This window comes from Varanus komodoensis, unplaced genomic scaffold (assembly GCF_004798865.1).
Source record: "Varanus komodoensis strain SLA01 unplaced genomic scaffold, ASM479886v1 scaffold13_3, whole genome shotgun sequence".
Classification (NCBI taxonomy): Eukaryota; Metazoa; Chordata; class Lepidosauria; order Squamata; family Varanidae; genus Varanus; species Varanus komodoensis.
The window spans coordinates 774,996-791,777 of record NW_025335409.1 but is presented as its reverse complement, the minus strand read 5'-3'; the positions used below and the strand labels follow the sequence as shown (position 1 = coordinate 791,777).

The window sequence follows — 16,782 nt, the reverse complement described above, 5'->3', positions numbered from 1 at the left end:
AGATCATTTTCAGTGCTGTGAACTGTGCATGCTTGCATTTTCCTGCAAGCAAAAGTGAAATTCTCATAAATCAATAGGGCTTCTTGGTTTCAGGTATTTACTGCATTGCTTGATCTTGTCTGGTATAGACAACTCTACATAAGGTTAATGCTCTTCACCATTTCTAGTAAAAGAATATATTTTCCCACATCAAAATTGGTGGATGTTAGTCAAATTCATAAATGGCATCTGTACTGAATCATTTTTTTCCACAAAGTGTATTTAAATTCATTTCAATAGAAACTTCCAAAATGAAAAATCTGGTGTATTATTTTCTATTGTTTTGAGTCTAAGCAGAATATTCTCAATGGAAAAATAAACAATCTCTGAAGAGTTGTGGAATAGTAGATTTAAGGGAAGTGCTAACAATTTAGGAGTTTCATTGTCTTGGATCTTAAAAAGCTTTCTATGCTGCCTGATAAAAGGACCATTTTACTAAAACTGGTGAGTTCAACAAGGCAACTTAGAAATTTTTTAAAAAGTTTTTTTAAGATAGCAAAAATAAGGTGTTCTTTTAGTTTATGATATTTTCTCAAATGCATGCATGTTTAATCAAATATACTACAGTCCTATACAATTGTCTTCCACCCAGATCAAATTTCATTTCAGAGAAGTCTTAGGAGGCACATTCTAGTGGTACGTGCAGCTGAAATCATGGCAGGTAGAGCCAAAAATCAGCATATTTTAGCTGAAAGCCCTTATTGAACATAACAAAACCTTTTCAGCTTTTTAGAACAAAGGTGAAAAAACTGCACAGAAGTCTTGAAACTAGAAAATAATGTTAGGGGAAGCAGGAGCTGGGAAAGAGAGTAGCCTCATGGGGTTCCCCCAAATTGCCCTAGGTATGAAATTCTCACCCTTAGAAGTCCACCTGGAAGTTAACCCAAATGAGTAAAGTGGGATATACTTCAGGTAAGTGGCATGATTGTGCAGCCTTTGTGCATTTCTAGTGGACAGAAGATTAATGATTGCATCTTTCTTTTCAAAACGCTGATTAATCCTGGTCAAAGCTTTTTCGGGTACTTTCACACAGCCACCAGTGGCTTCTAATTTTTTTTTTTTTCTGTGTAATTGTACATTACTCCTATCCATTTTGCTGGGTGCTTTCCAGCAAGATACCATTATTCTGTCTGTCCAGAAGCTATAGGAACACTCTTGGATCTCTCACATCTAGAATTTCACATTAAGTAGAAATATTTAAAATTTATGGAAGATTCAAGGATGACTGGTATGCATACTTAGTTTGCAAATGAAATATTGTTTAATGTACATCACCATCACCAGTGCTTTTTCTGTAAAAAAAAAAAAAAAAGATGCCTGAACTCATGTTGCTGCCGGCAATAAGCACTCAGCGCGTGACCACAGACACCAATCCCAAGCCGAGCAGCGGAGCAGCATCCCAAGCGGAGCAGCGCCCTCACTATCTCACTATCAGCAGACACAAAAGCAGCCCGCAGGTACTATGTTAATGATGCTTGCTGTTGATCTGCTATGCCGTTCAAAATCACTTCATAAAATCCATTGGAAAAAAAGGTGCCGGAACGCTGTTCCGGTGTGTTCTATGACAAAAAAAGCCCTTACCATCACCTTCACCATCATCTACATTTCTATCCCACCTGCAGCCAAAGCTCTCTGGGTGGTTTACAACAAGGCATGAAAACAATAAAATGCAGTAGATAAAACAATTAACAAGAATGAAAAATAATTTAAAATAACACAAAATATAAAAACAATAGAAAATTTAAAATGGGGGACTGATTGTATCAAGCCCCTCAATGACCTGGAAGGTTTTTAAAGGCCTCCAGAAAGAAGGCTGTCTCGATGTGGTGCCAAAAAGATGACAAGTTTAGTGCTAGGCAGACCACAACAGAGAGCAAACCAGGGAGCAAACATGCAGCAAACAAGAACTGTTACCAGTGTGTATTGCCTCTGGAAGGAGAAATCAGTTTATCATGACCAATATTCAGTAGTTCCTCATCGGATGGACAGAGTTTTCATTCTTAGAAACCTTAGCAAATACAGTAATGAAATGGACTCTCAATCCAGAATCTTGACAGCTTTTATTTTTAGCTCTCTGTGGATTGCAGAGATTGGTTGCTCTTGATTTGATTCCCATCTACAGTCCCTCTTAAGTATTTGTAATTTTAACATGTACTAATAGTCTGCATCCTGAGATATAAAAACATTACTGTACATGAAATGCAGCATTGTTAAAAACTTTTTAATGAGTTTTAACGAATTATAATGAAATGCATTTTCTTTAGTAGTTCCAAGCTGATTTCTGAAATTGGAAATTAGAGAACATAAACCCAAACAATTAAATATTTACATGAAGTCTACAATGACTTCCTTCAAGGCAGGTGGTCCTTAAGAGGTCTTGGAACAGGACCGTATAAAACCTTCAATACCACCTAGCCCACTCTTCTGGAGGATCTACCAACCAGCTAGGCAAGATTTGGAGGACATAGGAAATGTCACGAGTGGGGGAATTGGCAAAGATTGCTTTCCCCTTTCTCCTTCACATGTTTCAAGGCCTTCTAAAGGGAAGACTTTAACCTACTAAAGGAGCTCTTCCATCTGTATGAAGCACATTCTGAGTACAACCTTCCATGCTTGTTGACTTGAGCTTCATGGAAGAAGAGCAAGACATAAATGCAACTGAGAAATTAGTTTACATTTGTAGCCCCCATTTCACACTCTGCTCTTGAGAAACAAAAAGTAAACGCCCTTACTTGTAGTAGAAATATAGCAAACATTAACGTAAATGCTTCCTTTTAAGAGGAACAGGCTACCAATTGGAAAGGTTACTCTGTGTGATTTCTATATGTGGCCCACACTACTAATCAATTTAATGGCTGCACAGGAGCCCTGGAGGTGAATGTGCTCATTAACCTCTATGCACAACATGCTGAGTCCACGCCCTCACATCAGTTTGGCTTTCATGATATAAATTATGAGTGTTGCCATTTAAGATCAAATGGTGCACTTAATTTGGAAGGTCTGTCCTGACCCTCTCATTCTTCTCATTAAATGGCACAAGGATCTATGTTTTATGCTTGGCTTATAAATGTTCAGGGCTGTAAATGAGAGGAAATTTTAAATCAAAGCTAATTCTTAGATTATTATTATGCTGCTTCAAACTGTGAGATAGCCAATTGCCAAAAACATTCTGGCAAATTTAACCGAAAAGTGGTGGGGAAAGAGATTTTTAAAGGTCTCCTTGCATACTCAGCTTTGGGTACTGTGATGATCCTGTGTAAAACAAAAAATATAGAAAAGGAACTTTACAGAATCATAGAATACTAGAGTTGGAAGGGAACAAGAAGGTCATTGAGTCCAACCTCCTGCTCAGTGCAGGACTCCATGTTAAAGCATCCCTCTCAGAAGGCTATCCAGTTGCATATCGAAAGCCTCTGTTTGGGACAGTGCACAAGTTCCCTAGGAAATTGGTTTCACGGTCTAACAGCCGGGAATTTTTTTCCTGATATCTAGCTGGAATCCGGTTTCCTGCAACTAGACTCTGTTATTCTATGACCTGCTCTCTGGGATGATCAAAAAGAGATCCCGTCTTCCTCCTTTGCGACAGCCTTTCAAGAGGGCTACCATATCTTACCTCAGACTCCTCTTCTGGTGATTAAACATGCCCAGCTCTTTCAATCTCAACTCACAGTGTTTCCATTCCCCGGATCATCCTTGTTGCCCTCCTCTGAACCATTTCCAACTTGTCTGCATCTTTCTTAAACTGTGGTGCCTAGAACTGGACACAAAATGCCAGATATGATCTGACCAGTGCTGAGTACAGGGAACTGGCAGTTCACATTGTAAGTGATACTTCTATTAATGCAGCCTAAATGCAGCCTAGCTTTTGCCCCTTTTGCAGCCCCATTGCATTCTTGACTCATATTTAATTTGTGATCTACAAGTCCAAGATTCTTCTCACTTGCAGTATTGTTAAGCCAAGTATGCTCCATCTTGTAATGATGCTTTTGGTTTCTTTTTCCTAGTTGCAGAAATGGGCTCTTGTCACTATTGAATTTCATTCTGTTGTTTCAACCCAGTTTTTCAACTTATCAAGATCGCCTTGAATCTTCTTTCTGTCTTCCTGGGATTGCAGCTAGGCCATCCAGTTTTGTGTAATCTGAAAATCTGATAAATGTTCCTTTCACTCACCAAAAGCCTTAATAGAAATGTTGAAGAGCAGTGGGCTCAGCACTAAAGCTATAGTACTGAACCTATTTGCTACTTCTCCCCAGTCTGAGAAAGTGCTATGAATGAGCACTCTGAGTCAAATTCTGGATCTACCTAATCATTGCTCCACCTAGCCCACTTTTTGCTAATTTGCCAATCAGGGGAAAAGGCTTCATCCCATTTCTAGCATGCCTCCTGTTACTGAAAAGATATGGACAGAAAGGCCCTTCCACTTCTATCTCCCTACCATGGTGACAACAGTTTCAGTGACTGGCACTCTATTTGACCTACAGAAATGTATAAATAGGGTAACACCAAGGAAAGGGCAAGTCATCCTGTTTCTGAGTACAAGATCAGTTCCTGATTTACTTGGTAAGCCCATGGAAAAACCGAGCCAAGCTTTTTAACTAAACCATGTCATGAAAATGGCAACATTTAAAATCTTTTGATTAAAGATTTTGGCAAAAGAAAGCATATAAGGCCCCATACGTTTATGTAAACTGAATTTAAGTATGAAATATTACAATTTACACGCCCTTTCCAAAACATACGCACTCATATTATATATCTCTTATTCATATTTTTATGGCACAAAACTCCACATTTTAGTTTTTAATCTTTTCAAGACATAACAGCCTAGGGCTGTTGAAACCCTTTATTTCCAGAAATTAGAAGCAATCTTGTTCACCCAGAATGTTTTCCAGCACTCATACCAGTAGGGTGTCATAATATGAATTATGTGTTACATAGTTTATTTGTCAGAGGCACTGGAATGAAAACTATTATATGAATCATTACTACTGACCTTCTCGAGATGGGGATTTATTACCTTTTCTGCCACAAGAATGTGTAACCTGTGGGACAATTCAAAGTGTATTTAACAACTGCAAACATTCCAAGAGGCATCCTTTACCTTAAGTGCAATGACAATAGTTGGATGAAATTTTGTGAAATACTGCCTAGTAGAAGATTAAATGCGTATCATGCTCACTTCAACCCAACAGCAGAGCCACACACACACACACAAAATGTCTGGCATTCAGTGTTTTTCTTCCAAGTCTTTAGCCATTGTTAATAAATAAATAACTCATTGCTTTCTTAAACAGGGGGGAAAAAAGAACACATTTTCCTGAAATACTAAAGAAACTGTGTTTGAACTTGGGATGGATGGATGAGAAATTTGTCCAGTTTGTGATTATTTAGAACACAAATGGGATGGTTTTCAGCCACAGGACCAAACTTAATTTTGGGAAAATTATAAATAGCTGTATCCAGTGGTGGCTGTGGCAAAGGTGAAAGCAAAACTACAAACATAACAACATCTGGTAGTTTAAGGATGCTACTGCCAGTAACTTAGGAAAGACCTTTCAGCTGTTTTGAATGAGGGAAATAGCTGCAGAAATACTGTGAACCCAACAAGTGCTAGTTGGCTCAGGGAAAGAGGTGACACCATGGGAAGCCATGTGGCCATATGGAGCCCCTTCAGGGGTCTTTTCCCACCCTGGTTTAAGCAATCTTGCCAACACGGGAAACTCTCTTTGTAATGAGACAGGAAGAGACTGTAATTGGGAGAAATGTGAAACTGTGAAATGTGATAGTAAAAGTGAGAAAAAGTAAAATTGAGGAATTCATCTTTCCAGGATGAGTGCTTTCTTTGCCCTGACAGTCTGGGTTTCATCTTCAACCATCTTTGCATCTAAGGAATACCACCTTTTCTTTGTTGGTAGGCTCTTCATTCTCAACATGGACCTTTCTTTGCTGGGAATTGTTCTAACTTTTGAATCAGGCATTTGCATGAAAATTTGGTTTGCTTCAATTTTGATAAGCTTCTCTGAAAAATTAAAACAATCTGAGTTGACAAATCGACCAATTCTTCATCTATGGCTGGGGCTTGATTTAGAAAACCCCCAGAAGATACAAAGTACAGTATTTGGGGCAATATAACCCCTGTGCCATAACAGTTCTTGGGTTATCACTGGGAAGGAGCCACTGCCTAGAGATCAGTCAAGCACTTTCTCCTCCAAGCAGAGATTTGCTGCATATGCTGATTGAAATTGCATGCATATGCTTTAGGGAGCTGTCTGGAATTCCAAGACCTATTTTATGCATGCTTACTGGAGCATCAATCCTTTTCCTGGAATAGTCTATCCAATACAAAATTATATGGCACAAGCATAATTTGGAAATCATTTGAAGTACAGAAGTCATTTCTGCCAGGCAAATAGAAAACAGAAATGCAGATTTGTACCACAATTCTACACAGGTTTAATCAGCAGCAAGTCCCATTTTCAATGGAATTTGCTCCCATCTAAGCAGCCCAAGTTGTGCAGCTTTCTGGAATTGGGCTATATGTACAATACACTTTGTGAAAGGCACAACATTCTTAATTTCTACTTTCAACCAGACTACCAAATGGATATTTCCTCATCCCAAGTGAATAGCTATTAAAACATGGGCAGGATTAGTTGCTCAATTAATTGTTCAGCTATTAATTTTCTAGGAAAATGTGATTTGTGCTTAGAAAGAAATACATTAGATTATGCTGGAGTTTTTTTTATTTTAAATCTGCATTCTCAAGAACTGACCTGAAGCCCATTACATTAGTAACTCAAAAGATTTTCCTTTATTGCTTTGGAAAAAGTGAGGTTAACTGGTATCATATCGGTACCTGTCAGCTGTCTCTGGTCCATTGTCCATTTACCTCTGGGATACAGTGTGAAGGGCCCATGCATTTCTTGTGGATTTTCAGCCAAAGAGGGCTTCCAGAGCTACTTTCATGGATTAATAATGACACTCTCTGATTTCAGGTTTAAAGTCTAAAACACATGACACAAAAAGAAAAGGTTTGGGGACAGAGAAGGAGAACTCTACCTCCCAGGCACTAGTTTTTCAAAGTTCTTAGAAATGTTCGTCCTTCTGAAGGGTCAAACAAGCTCCATGCAACTGTTGCTTGTTTGGATGCTGGTTGGGTTTGCTGTGCTGGTTTTACCTGTTGGGAGATGTTTATGAGTGCAGTGCAGTCTCCCATTGGCCTTTGGTTCTCTGGCTGGTGGATGAAGTCCCAGGCAACTGTGTATTCCTTCTGGCAGGGAAGGATAAAGTTCCTTTCAGCTGGTCAGTCAGTCAGTCATTTGAAATAGTATCCACATGAATGCTTGCACAGAATTTTCTGAGATGATACCTCAGAATGTCATATGCTGCATTATATTTTATTTATTTATTACACTTCAATGATGCCTGACAGGCAAAACTCTCTGTGCAGTTCATAAAACAAGACTTAAATGTATAAAATACAATAACATAATAAAGCCTAATAAAGCATCTTAGCAACACAATCCTAACACCCATTAAACACTCTCGGGCCAGCCATAGGAAAAGTTGGCCCAGAAGAGCCTCCCAAGGTCACAGCAGGGACTCTGCCTTTGGAGTTCATCTGCCTCCTTTGCCCCCTTGGCTGGCATGGCTTTTATTGCACCAGCTGAAGCCCAAACATGGAGCAGCATCTTTGGGACAGGTGCTGTGGCAATGTTTCGGAAAGCAAGGAGAGCAAAGCACTGCCTAATCTAGGTGGTGGTTCAGTAATTCTTTCCTTATGAGGAGCAGGGGGAGAATAGATGGCCAGACCTGGCCATCTAAATGTTGTGGGAGAGGAAAATTCAGAGGCATTCTTTCTTATGACTTCCCCTGAGCTCAGTTGGATGCCCATAAACATTTGAGTCTAGAAGGCTACAGGCAGTTCTACAGGATTACTCCCTTAACAGTTACAAAGAAACTAACACAAGAGTACCCAAGAAACTAACTCAAGAAACTAACCCAATAAGGATCCTAGATTACCTAGCTGGACAGCTTCAAATCCACCTCAAATCTCTCATTCTTATGTATGCCCACAATGGACCAAAACAAGTTGTTTTCTATTTGTATGAAAATATGTCATATTTTCCTATCCAGTTCCCCCAAATTATCCATCAGTGATGCACATTTGAAATGTATGCATTTCCTCCCTTTGTTTAAGGGTCATTTGTCCACGTTTTTCTTCTATCATGAACTACATTGTGAAATTCAAAATTTATGGATTTCAACTACACAGTTTCAATTCTGCATTCAATTCTGGAAGGAGCAAGCTGGGTAAATTCTGGTCAAAAGTATTTTTCCATACATCTCTAGTAGAAATGAAACTAAAAACCATAGATTTGAAAACACAATGCCACAGTTTTTGCTCTTTGATTAGATTTTAACTGAAATACAAACAAGCTTGGAGTCTTAAAAAAATTCACCTGTTGCCAAAACCACATCTAAATAAAACATACTGTAGTCTCCAGGCAAGTTTCTCAGGGAAAAGCATTCTGAACTGGGATGATACAAACCAGAAAAAGGCTCCCTCCATAGTAGTCCCTTCATTTGGTGGTAAAACCTGGAGAAATGCCTCTGAAGATGTTGATGGTCCAGGAGGTATATAGGAAAGGGGTTTAATCTTCACATACCGTGGCTCCAAGCCCTTCAGGAATTTAAAACTTAATAGCAACATGCTGAATTGGGCCAAGAAATATCCTGAAATCCTATGCAGATAGGCAATGTATCATATTGACTAGTTCTCCTAATTTTGGCCCAGCTGAGATTGCAGGTCATTTTCAAAAGTAGCCCCATAGATAATGTATTGCAGTTAAGTAATCCAAAGAAGTGCTACAAGGCAGTATTGCCTAGTATCGTAGTTAGGCAATACGGTCCAGCTAGCACCATGGTTAGTGTATCAGCCAACCCTGATTCTTTGCATACTAGTGGCCTTTTGTTTTCCCAAGCAAAGTTAGAATGACCTCTGGAAAACATTCAACATGCTGTGCATGAAATTAGTATCCATGGGAGGGGTATCTTTTAATGAAAAATTGTTTGCCATTACTACTTATTACATTGATATGTCACCTTCCTTGGGGGGTTAAAAATCAAGGCAATGTATTGTGCATGGTTCTCCCAGCTCCTCATTTTTCAGCAGGCTTCTGAGGTAGGGTAGTATGAAAGGAAACAATAAGGTGAGCTTCACTACTGGGTTTAGGTTACCTGATTCCAGCCCTGTTCCTTTAGATGATTTGAACTTAAACTCTCATCAGTGACAGCCCTCATAGCCCATGATCAAGATTGTAAGAGTTGTGGTGTAAAACAAATAGAGGGCACCAGGCTGGAGAACACTGCTCACATGCCTGAGTTTGAATAGTCTTTTCTTTGAGGCAAGACCTCCCTGAGGTAAGTCTTCAAGGAGTCTAGAAAACACGTAGCTGATCAGAGAGAAAAGTGTTTTTGTTTTTCAGACATGAAAGAAGAGCAGGGCTATGAAGCTGCTGAGTGATTCAGTCCTGCTTCTTTCTATGGTTTGTCCTGATTTTGAGTTGATATGCAATTTGTGTTTAATTCTGAGTAGACACAAAGAGGCTTGGCACTTGGGTTGCTATTTGAATATGCCACTGACTTTTGAGTAGACATGTTGGGACATTGGGGGAAAGCTGCAGTGGATTCGAATTAGTTCAAATTTCTCTGAATCCAGCCCATGGATTCTGCAGCAGACCAGCTTTTTCTGAGTTGTATGATTCTTCAGACTTGTATATCTTAAAAAAGAAAGAAAAAAACGTTTGAGGAATTGTAAGCAAATCTAGTTGTGTAAAAAAGTGGGGGGGACCCACTGACCAAACATTCAAATTTTCCCCATACATGAAAGTACCATCATGAGGATTTTGAAGAATTAGCACATTTTTCATCCCCCTCCCCAATTTTGGGGATATTTGTACAAATTTGCATCAGCTAATGTACCTTAGTTAATGTGGATTAGCACATTTTATTTATTTATTTATTAAATTTATAGCCTGTCTTTTTTTCCTTTCAAGGAACTCAAGGCAGCTTATGTAATTCTCCTCCTCTCCATCTCACACTCAGCAACAACCCTGTTAGGTTCACAAGTGAGCATCAGCAACATGCAAATGAGCACACACAACATTAAATTCTCTTACAAAAATATCCAATTCCACCAATGACCACATGATGAAATAACAGACACATCAAACAGATGGAATGGATACTGCAAATCCATAGATCTCCCTAGACATGCAGAGGACATTCTGTTTACATGTGAATAGACATGCTGGTGATGCTTGCTTCTAAGTACATGTGGTAGTTGGGATACTGTACAAAAATACTTCTGAATAATTCAGTCCTGCTGATCAGATGGACAAAGGTTTATTCTGCATACCTCTCAGTAAACTTAAATAATTACTGATCACATTTCGCTCCACTAACTCAGGCACTGGCTACGCCCACAGACAGAATGCATTTTCTGAGGCTCTCTCCATATGGAAAAAGGTTCTCCAGTCTTAGGTGGTAAAACAGGGATGTAAAACTGGAAGGTAAAAGTTTTTCTGTTTCATAGGTTTTCCTCTGAAACAGACAGAATCATTTGTTCCTTTATAGTTCTTAATCTTGCAGGGTCACTGCACTGAGATTTTTACTCTGTCCTATTACTGTAATAGAAATTAATTCAAAGTGCACATGCCATTATTTTCTAATTAAATGTTTGGAAAGTATATTTGCACATGATTAGCTCATAAATTCCTTTTTATTGGATGTCTTGCTTCAAAAGTAGCACGGAGTCGATCTGTCCTTTTACAAACGTCAATTTGGCCAGGAGTAAAGGAGTAAATAGAAACTAATGACACTCATCAAGGCCGTGACATGAATGATTTATTGGGCACAATAGTTTAACAGTTTCATAAAGTCAATAGAAGAGAGAAACAGGTTTCTTATCAAGGTAAAACTGCATTTGTACTGTCAGCACAAGTTGATTTATGACAAACCTGTGGCCAGGATTAGGGTATTATAAATGGGAGAAAATGAAAGGCTCATTATTTTTTTCCCTCTTAAAATATATAACCACAGGTAGAAGACATGCAGTGGGATAACAGAGAGCGGAATCACCCTGCATCGGTCTGTAGTTTGCCGTGCAAGCCTGGAGAACGGAAGAAAATGGTAAAGGGCGTACCTTGCTGCTGGCACTGTGAGCGCTGTGAGGGCTACCATTACCAAGTGGATGAAGTGACCTGTGAAATGTGTCCCTTTGACAAGAGGCCCAATGTCAACCGCACCGACTGCCAGCTTATTCCCATCATCAAGCTGGAGTGGCATTCCCCATGGGCGATCGTGCCAGTCTTCATAGCAATACTGGGGATCATTGCGACCACTTTTGTCATCATGACGTTCGTTCGGCACAACGACACACCGATCGTCAGGGCCTCTGGGCGTGAACTAAGCTATGTCCTTTTAACAGGGATCTTCCTGTGTTACTCCATCACTTTTCTGATGATTGCCAGTCCAGACACTGCCATCTGCTCTTTGCGACGGATCTTTTTAGGGCTCGGTATGTGCTTCAGTTATGCAGCCTTGCTCACTAAAACAAACCGAATCCATCGAATATTTGAGCAAGGGAAAAAGTCAGTCACGGCTCCAAAATTCATCAGCCCAGCTTCCCAGCTGGTGATTACCTTCAGCCTCATATCCATACAGCTTCTAGGAGTCTTCATCTGGTTTGCAATTGATCCTCCACATATCATAGTGGACTATGGAGAGCAGAGGACTCTGGATCCCGAAAATGCCCGTGGGGTTCTCAAATGTGACATCTCTGATCTATCTCTCATTTGTTCCCTTGGATACAGTATTCTCTTAATGGTAACATGCACTGTTTATGCTATTAAAACGAGAGGGGTTCCAGAGACCTTCAATGAAGCAAAGCCAATTGGATTTACTATGTACACCACCTGTATCATTTGGTTAGCTTTTATCCCAATCTTTTTTGGAACTGCACAATCAGCAGAGAAGGTGAGTGACAGCAGTCCATCTTAAACTGATTTTAGGTTCAGTTGCAATGTTTCTGTTACCTCATAGGTGATTTGTTGTAAAGAGTGAATTCAGCAGTTACTTGAGCAGTCCTTTTAAATAATCAAACATTGTAGGCTAATTTGGTCATTGAAAATATGTTGTTGCTCTTAATGTCACCAACTTATAACCATTCTTTCTTCCAACATTTTCTTTTCTCGAACAGAAATGACTGCCATTAGGGAAAAAAGATTAAAATGAAAGAATTTGGTTTTTCAAGAAGGTGACAAAATAATACTGCAACTACTATTACTAATAATAATAACCGGAATGAATGCTGTTAGTATCTACATAGTTGAGTACTTGGAAGAGATAGTTTGGATGAGGGTGTGCATAACTACTTTTTATGTGTAGCACATATTATACAGAATATGTGCCATATTTACTAGCCTAATTAAACTGATTTATGCATATATGAGAAAAATGGAAGCATAAGGGAGCAAATACATTCTTTAGAGTTGTCTTCAGTATTTAGTACTCGGAGGTGTATTTCCTCCAAGCAATGAAATCTCAATTTAGTGATGATATCTGACTGCCACGGAGAGATCTCACATGCAGGAATGAACCAAGTCCTTTTAAAATGCTACCTGAGGGAGGGACGTCTCTATTTTTTATTTCAGAATATAATCATGCATTGTGTGAATAAATTTTCCTTTTGTTTGATCTGAACTTAAAGCCATTCAGCTTCATTGGATAACCCCCGGTTCTGCAGTTTATGTGTGAGGAAATCATTTCTCTTTGTACCTGACTCAGATTGGCATGTCTTTTGTTCAGCAGGCTTATCAAGAGTATGCTCTAGGCTTTTTCAATTCCCCCCCCCCCGCATTCTAGCAATGAAAATTCAACAATGTTTTTGCTCATCTTCTGGGTACCACTTAGATAGATTGTTATACGTTTCACTTCTGAAAACATACCCATTGTCCACTGTTACTGAAAAAGGTGAGAAATAATAGACACACATTACAAACCCACAAACAACTGGACAATTGTATAGTATCATGATAATGAATGCTAGTCTTTCACAGGTAATCTTGGAAAAGTTCCAATCTGTGGACATCCAGCAAAAATAGGAAAATACTGTAATTGAAATGACCAATTGTTTGACAAGCATCATCACCAACAGCAATGAACACTGATGCCAGGACTCTGACACAGTTCTTATGTTTGGTTGGTTTCTCTTTGGGATGTTTAGTGCATGCTCAAATGTACAGTGTCTCTATGCAGAAGAGTGTGTGTGGACTTTTTCAGATCCAATGTGAATAGAGACCACACATGCAGTTTCAAACCAAGCTCTGCTCATGGATGTCTGTTGGCAGGATTTGGGAGGAGCTCTTGGCATTTCAAAGTTAGTTTTCAGGATTCTTACCATGTAGCATCTTTTCCCATTGCTAAAATGCCAGTGGGTGAAAATATTGCACAAACTAACATTTTCTGCAAGGCACACAGATTCAAAGCAGAACAGTCTTGCACCATACTCAAAGTAGGGGCTTTATGTAATCAATGCAACATCTGATTGAGTTCTGCTGAATTCAAAGGGTCCGATTCTTAAAACCCAAGTTATACAAGGGTGAAATGCTCACCAGCCCCTGGATATGCAACCAGCAGCCTTTCCCAGCCACTGTTCCTGGTGGCCAATCTTTTTCTCTGCTCACTACTACTGTCGCATGAAGAAAAGTGATGCAGCAAATGTAGCAGCTGCCATTCTCAGCAGCCAACCTTGATTTCCACTCACTGCTTCCAGCAGCAGTGGCAGGCGTGGAAGAATGGAGCTGCTCAGTTCCTGGCAAGGGCCCCTTGAACCCTGGCCATGCTCACCAGGAACTCATACTCTGGGCTGCTGCAAAGTAGCCTGGAGTCTGGGAAGACAAAATCAAGGATTTTCCACCCCCAAAATTTCCCCTACCCATCCCTAACATACAGTATGCAACATACAGGTAAATGGGTTCCTGCAGTAGATAAGGAGGCATCCTCTTGAAGATACATTCCACAGATTAGAACCTCTATGCCCAAGGGTTTTACATTTGAGTTAACCAATACTTTCTACTTTAGTATTGTGAAATTCCAATTCTTCTTTGATAATGTGAATTTACCTTATACCTGAAGAGGAGAGGGGTTCTAAAGAAGCAGGCAGGGGAACTTTTTAAGGAGCTATTCCTCTCATGAAATGTCCCTTCCCCTTCTTGGATCCTTGGTTCAATCCATAATCATTAAGTTAGCGAATACAAAAGCAATAACGTGTATTCAGTTTCTAACCCTTCTTCTAAAACTGGATGAAAAGTAACAGCTTTCTTCCAAACTTGATTGTCTACTGTAGCTTTTCTTTGCAAATTCTGTCATTCCATACAGACAGCCTACTCCAAGATCAATGGGCTTATATCACCTGTTGTGTTTCTGATGCATTGTGACCTCTGACAGCACAACTCTGTTGACTTTCGCCAAAGCAAATAATGAACATTGATGGCTGCTGTGCCATTTACTAGTAGAATTTTTGTACAAATTGAAAAACTTTACATAACAGACTTGTTCACATGGTAATTGAAATGTCACAATATGGCATAAAGAGAATCAAGTAGAATTGAGATGCCTTGTTTGTCTAGTGTAATAATTTTCTTCCAGGATATAATTCATATAATACAATATAGCTCAAATACAGTAACATAATCCACTGTTATGGTTTATGATATCACATATATTTGGGTTTTCTGAAAAGTGTAAACTGTGAAATATCTAACAATTGCATGCTTCATAATTATACTTCTTAGCAAACCTGTTTTAGTTCTCACTCCCTGCCTGCCTCTTATTGGATTCACACACTTCAAAGAGCTACATAATTGATTTAAACAGTTGGAAAATATGCATGGAAAAATGCACAGAATTTCATGTGAAAAAAAGAAAAAAACCAAAACTTGATCTGAAATCAGTTTTCGGAAGGAATTCAGAGAGCTCAGGTTTTGCTGATCATACATTCCTGAAAAAGAAGTTTCCCAGCCTAAAGTAGGTTGATGAAAAAGAATGCTGAAGGGGAAAACCAGATGTAGATTTTTATGTGAAAAGACTTGTGAGTTTGTACTGATCACATATTCTTGTTCAGAGAAATTCTGTTCCTTAGTTCTTCACAGACACCTACTCACCTGAAGCAATATTCTGCACCAGTACTAAGGCTTTAGTAAAAATCCAAGTAGTTTGAAGTTGAACTTCCCCTGATTTAACTGAAAGTTAGTATCAGCAGCATCTACTACTGCTACAACTTGACCATTCAGTCCTGCGTATATCAAAATAGGATAGTCTCCATTTACTATTATTGCTACTGTAGCATTTGCAATTATGGTAGCTGCTGGCTATAGGATTTATTGAGATTGTCAGTGATGGGAAATTGTTCATCAACTAAATATGAAGGTTTATTTCATGATAAACCTTCATCATTGGGAGTAAGTGTCAGGCCAATAAAGGGCAACAGCTCTGCAGAGTATTATTCAACTGCTTTTCTGTTTCATTATTTTGTCACTTCATGACTATGCTGTCATTTACCGTGCCTATTTCTAGAAGAAAGGCAACCCAATAATAGCAGTAGAAAGCAATTCAAGCTAGTATGTAATCATCTGTTTTGGGGGGAGGAGAAGCAGGAAGTGCTCCAGCCAGAAGTAATAAAGCACATATCTCTAGCTCATAGGCAAATGTCATGAAGGCTGCTGCTGTTAAAAATCTGAACATGTCTGAGAAAACATTCCATCCAATATAACCTTTTACTCTCTGCATTTGCACAGCAAGGCATTAAAGCTTTAGGATCTTCCTGAAATAGAGTTTTCCTTAATGTCATGATGGTTGCAGATCTGTCGGATAAAGAGTGAAATTGGCTGCATGATTAAAACAGATGTTTTACAAACCTCTGGGTAAAATTAAGTTACCAGAGCAGACCTCACCAGATTTGGCTGAGGATAGATGGCTGTCAAAAGCACATCCCTATTCACTGAAAAGAACCATTTTAATTTCCTTGCATTACCCGTTTTACAAGTTTTGACAGGTGGATGAATCATGTTCATTCAACAGATAATAAAGATATCATTTATTATATTAGTGCCTACCACAGCTCTGTTTTGAGTGAACAGATGAATACTTGTTTCCCATTGTGCAAAAGAAAGAGTTTTACCATTTTTATTCAAGAAAAGGGACTCACAGCAATATTTAAGTACTTTGAACTAAAGAACATTTTTTTTTAAAAGAATACAACATATTGAGGCAGGAATATATCAGTATCTTTCTACACTGCTATGATTACTTAATATTTGTTTTATGAATGGAGAAGGGTATTTTAATAACACTCTGATATTATGAAGCATGTAGAGTTGTTGGATTTGTTTCTTCTGAAAACTACACTTTCATCCTTTGCATGTTTATTCTGATGTAAGATCCACTGTGTTCAGTAAGACTTCCATCCAGGTACATGTATATGGGATTATGATGTCACATTGGAGTATGCCCTATTCAACTCATAGAGGCTTACTTTTATGAGAAATGCATAGGATCAGAATAATCAGCCTTTGTGAGAAGAAACAGAAGCTTGGATACAGGAACCCCATACATGATAAAAGAGGTAGTACATGATAAAAGAATTATGGCATGGTTATAGGAAAAGCCTTAGCTTAGTGT

The 16,782-nt window shown here is 38.9% G+C and overlaps 1 protein-coding gene across 1 annotated transcript in view; it reads left to right on the top strand.

The window, feature by feature from the left end:
* Positions 1–16,782, top strand: part of GRM8 (glutamate metabotropic receptor 8) — a 469,558-nt gene that overhangs the window by 421,224 nt on the left and 31,552 nt on the right. Inside the window, exon 8 of the mRNA XM_044423415.1 lies at positions 11,143–12,078. Coding sequence (XP_044279350.1) covers positions 11,143–12,078 — 936 coding nt within the window. The remainder of the gene's footprint in view (positions 1–11,142; positions 12,079–16,782) is intronic.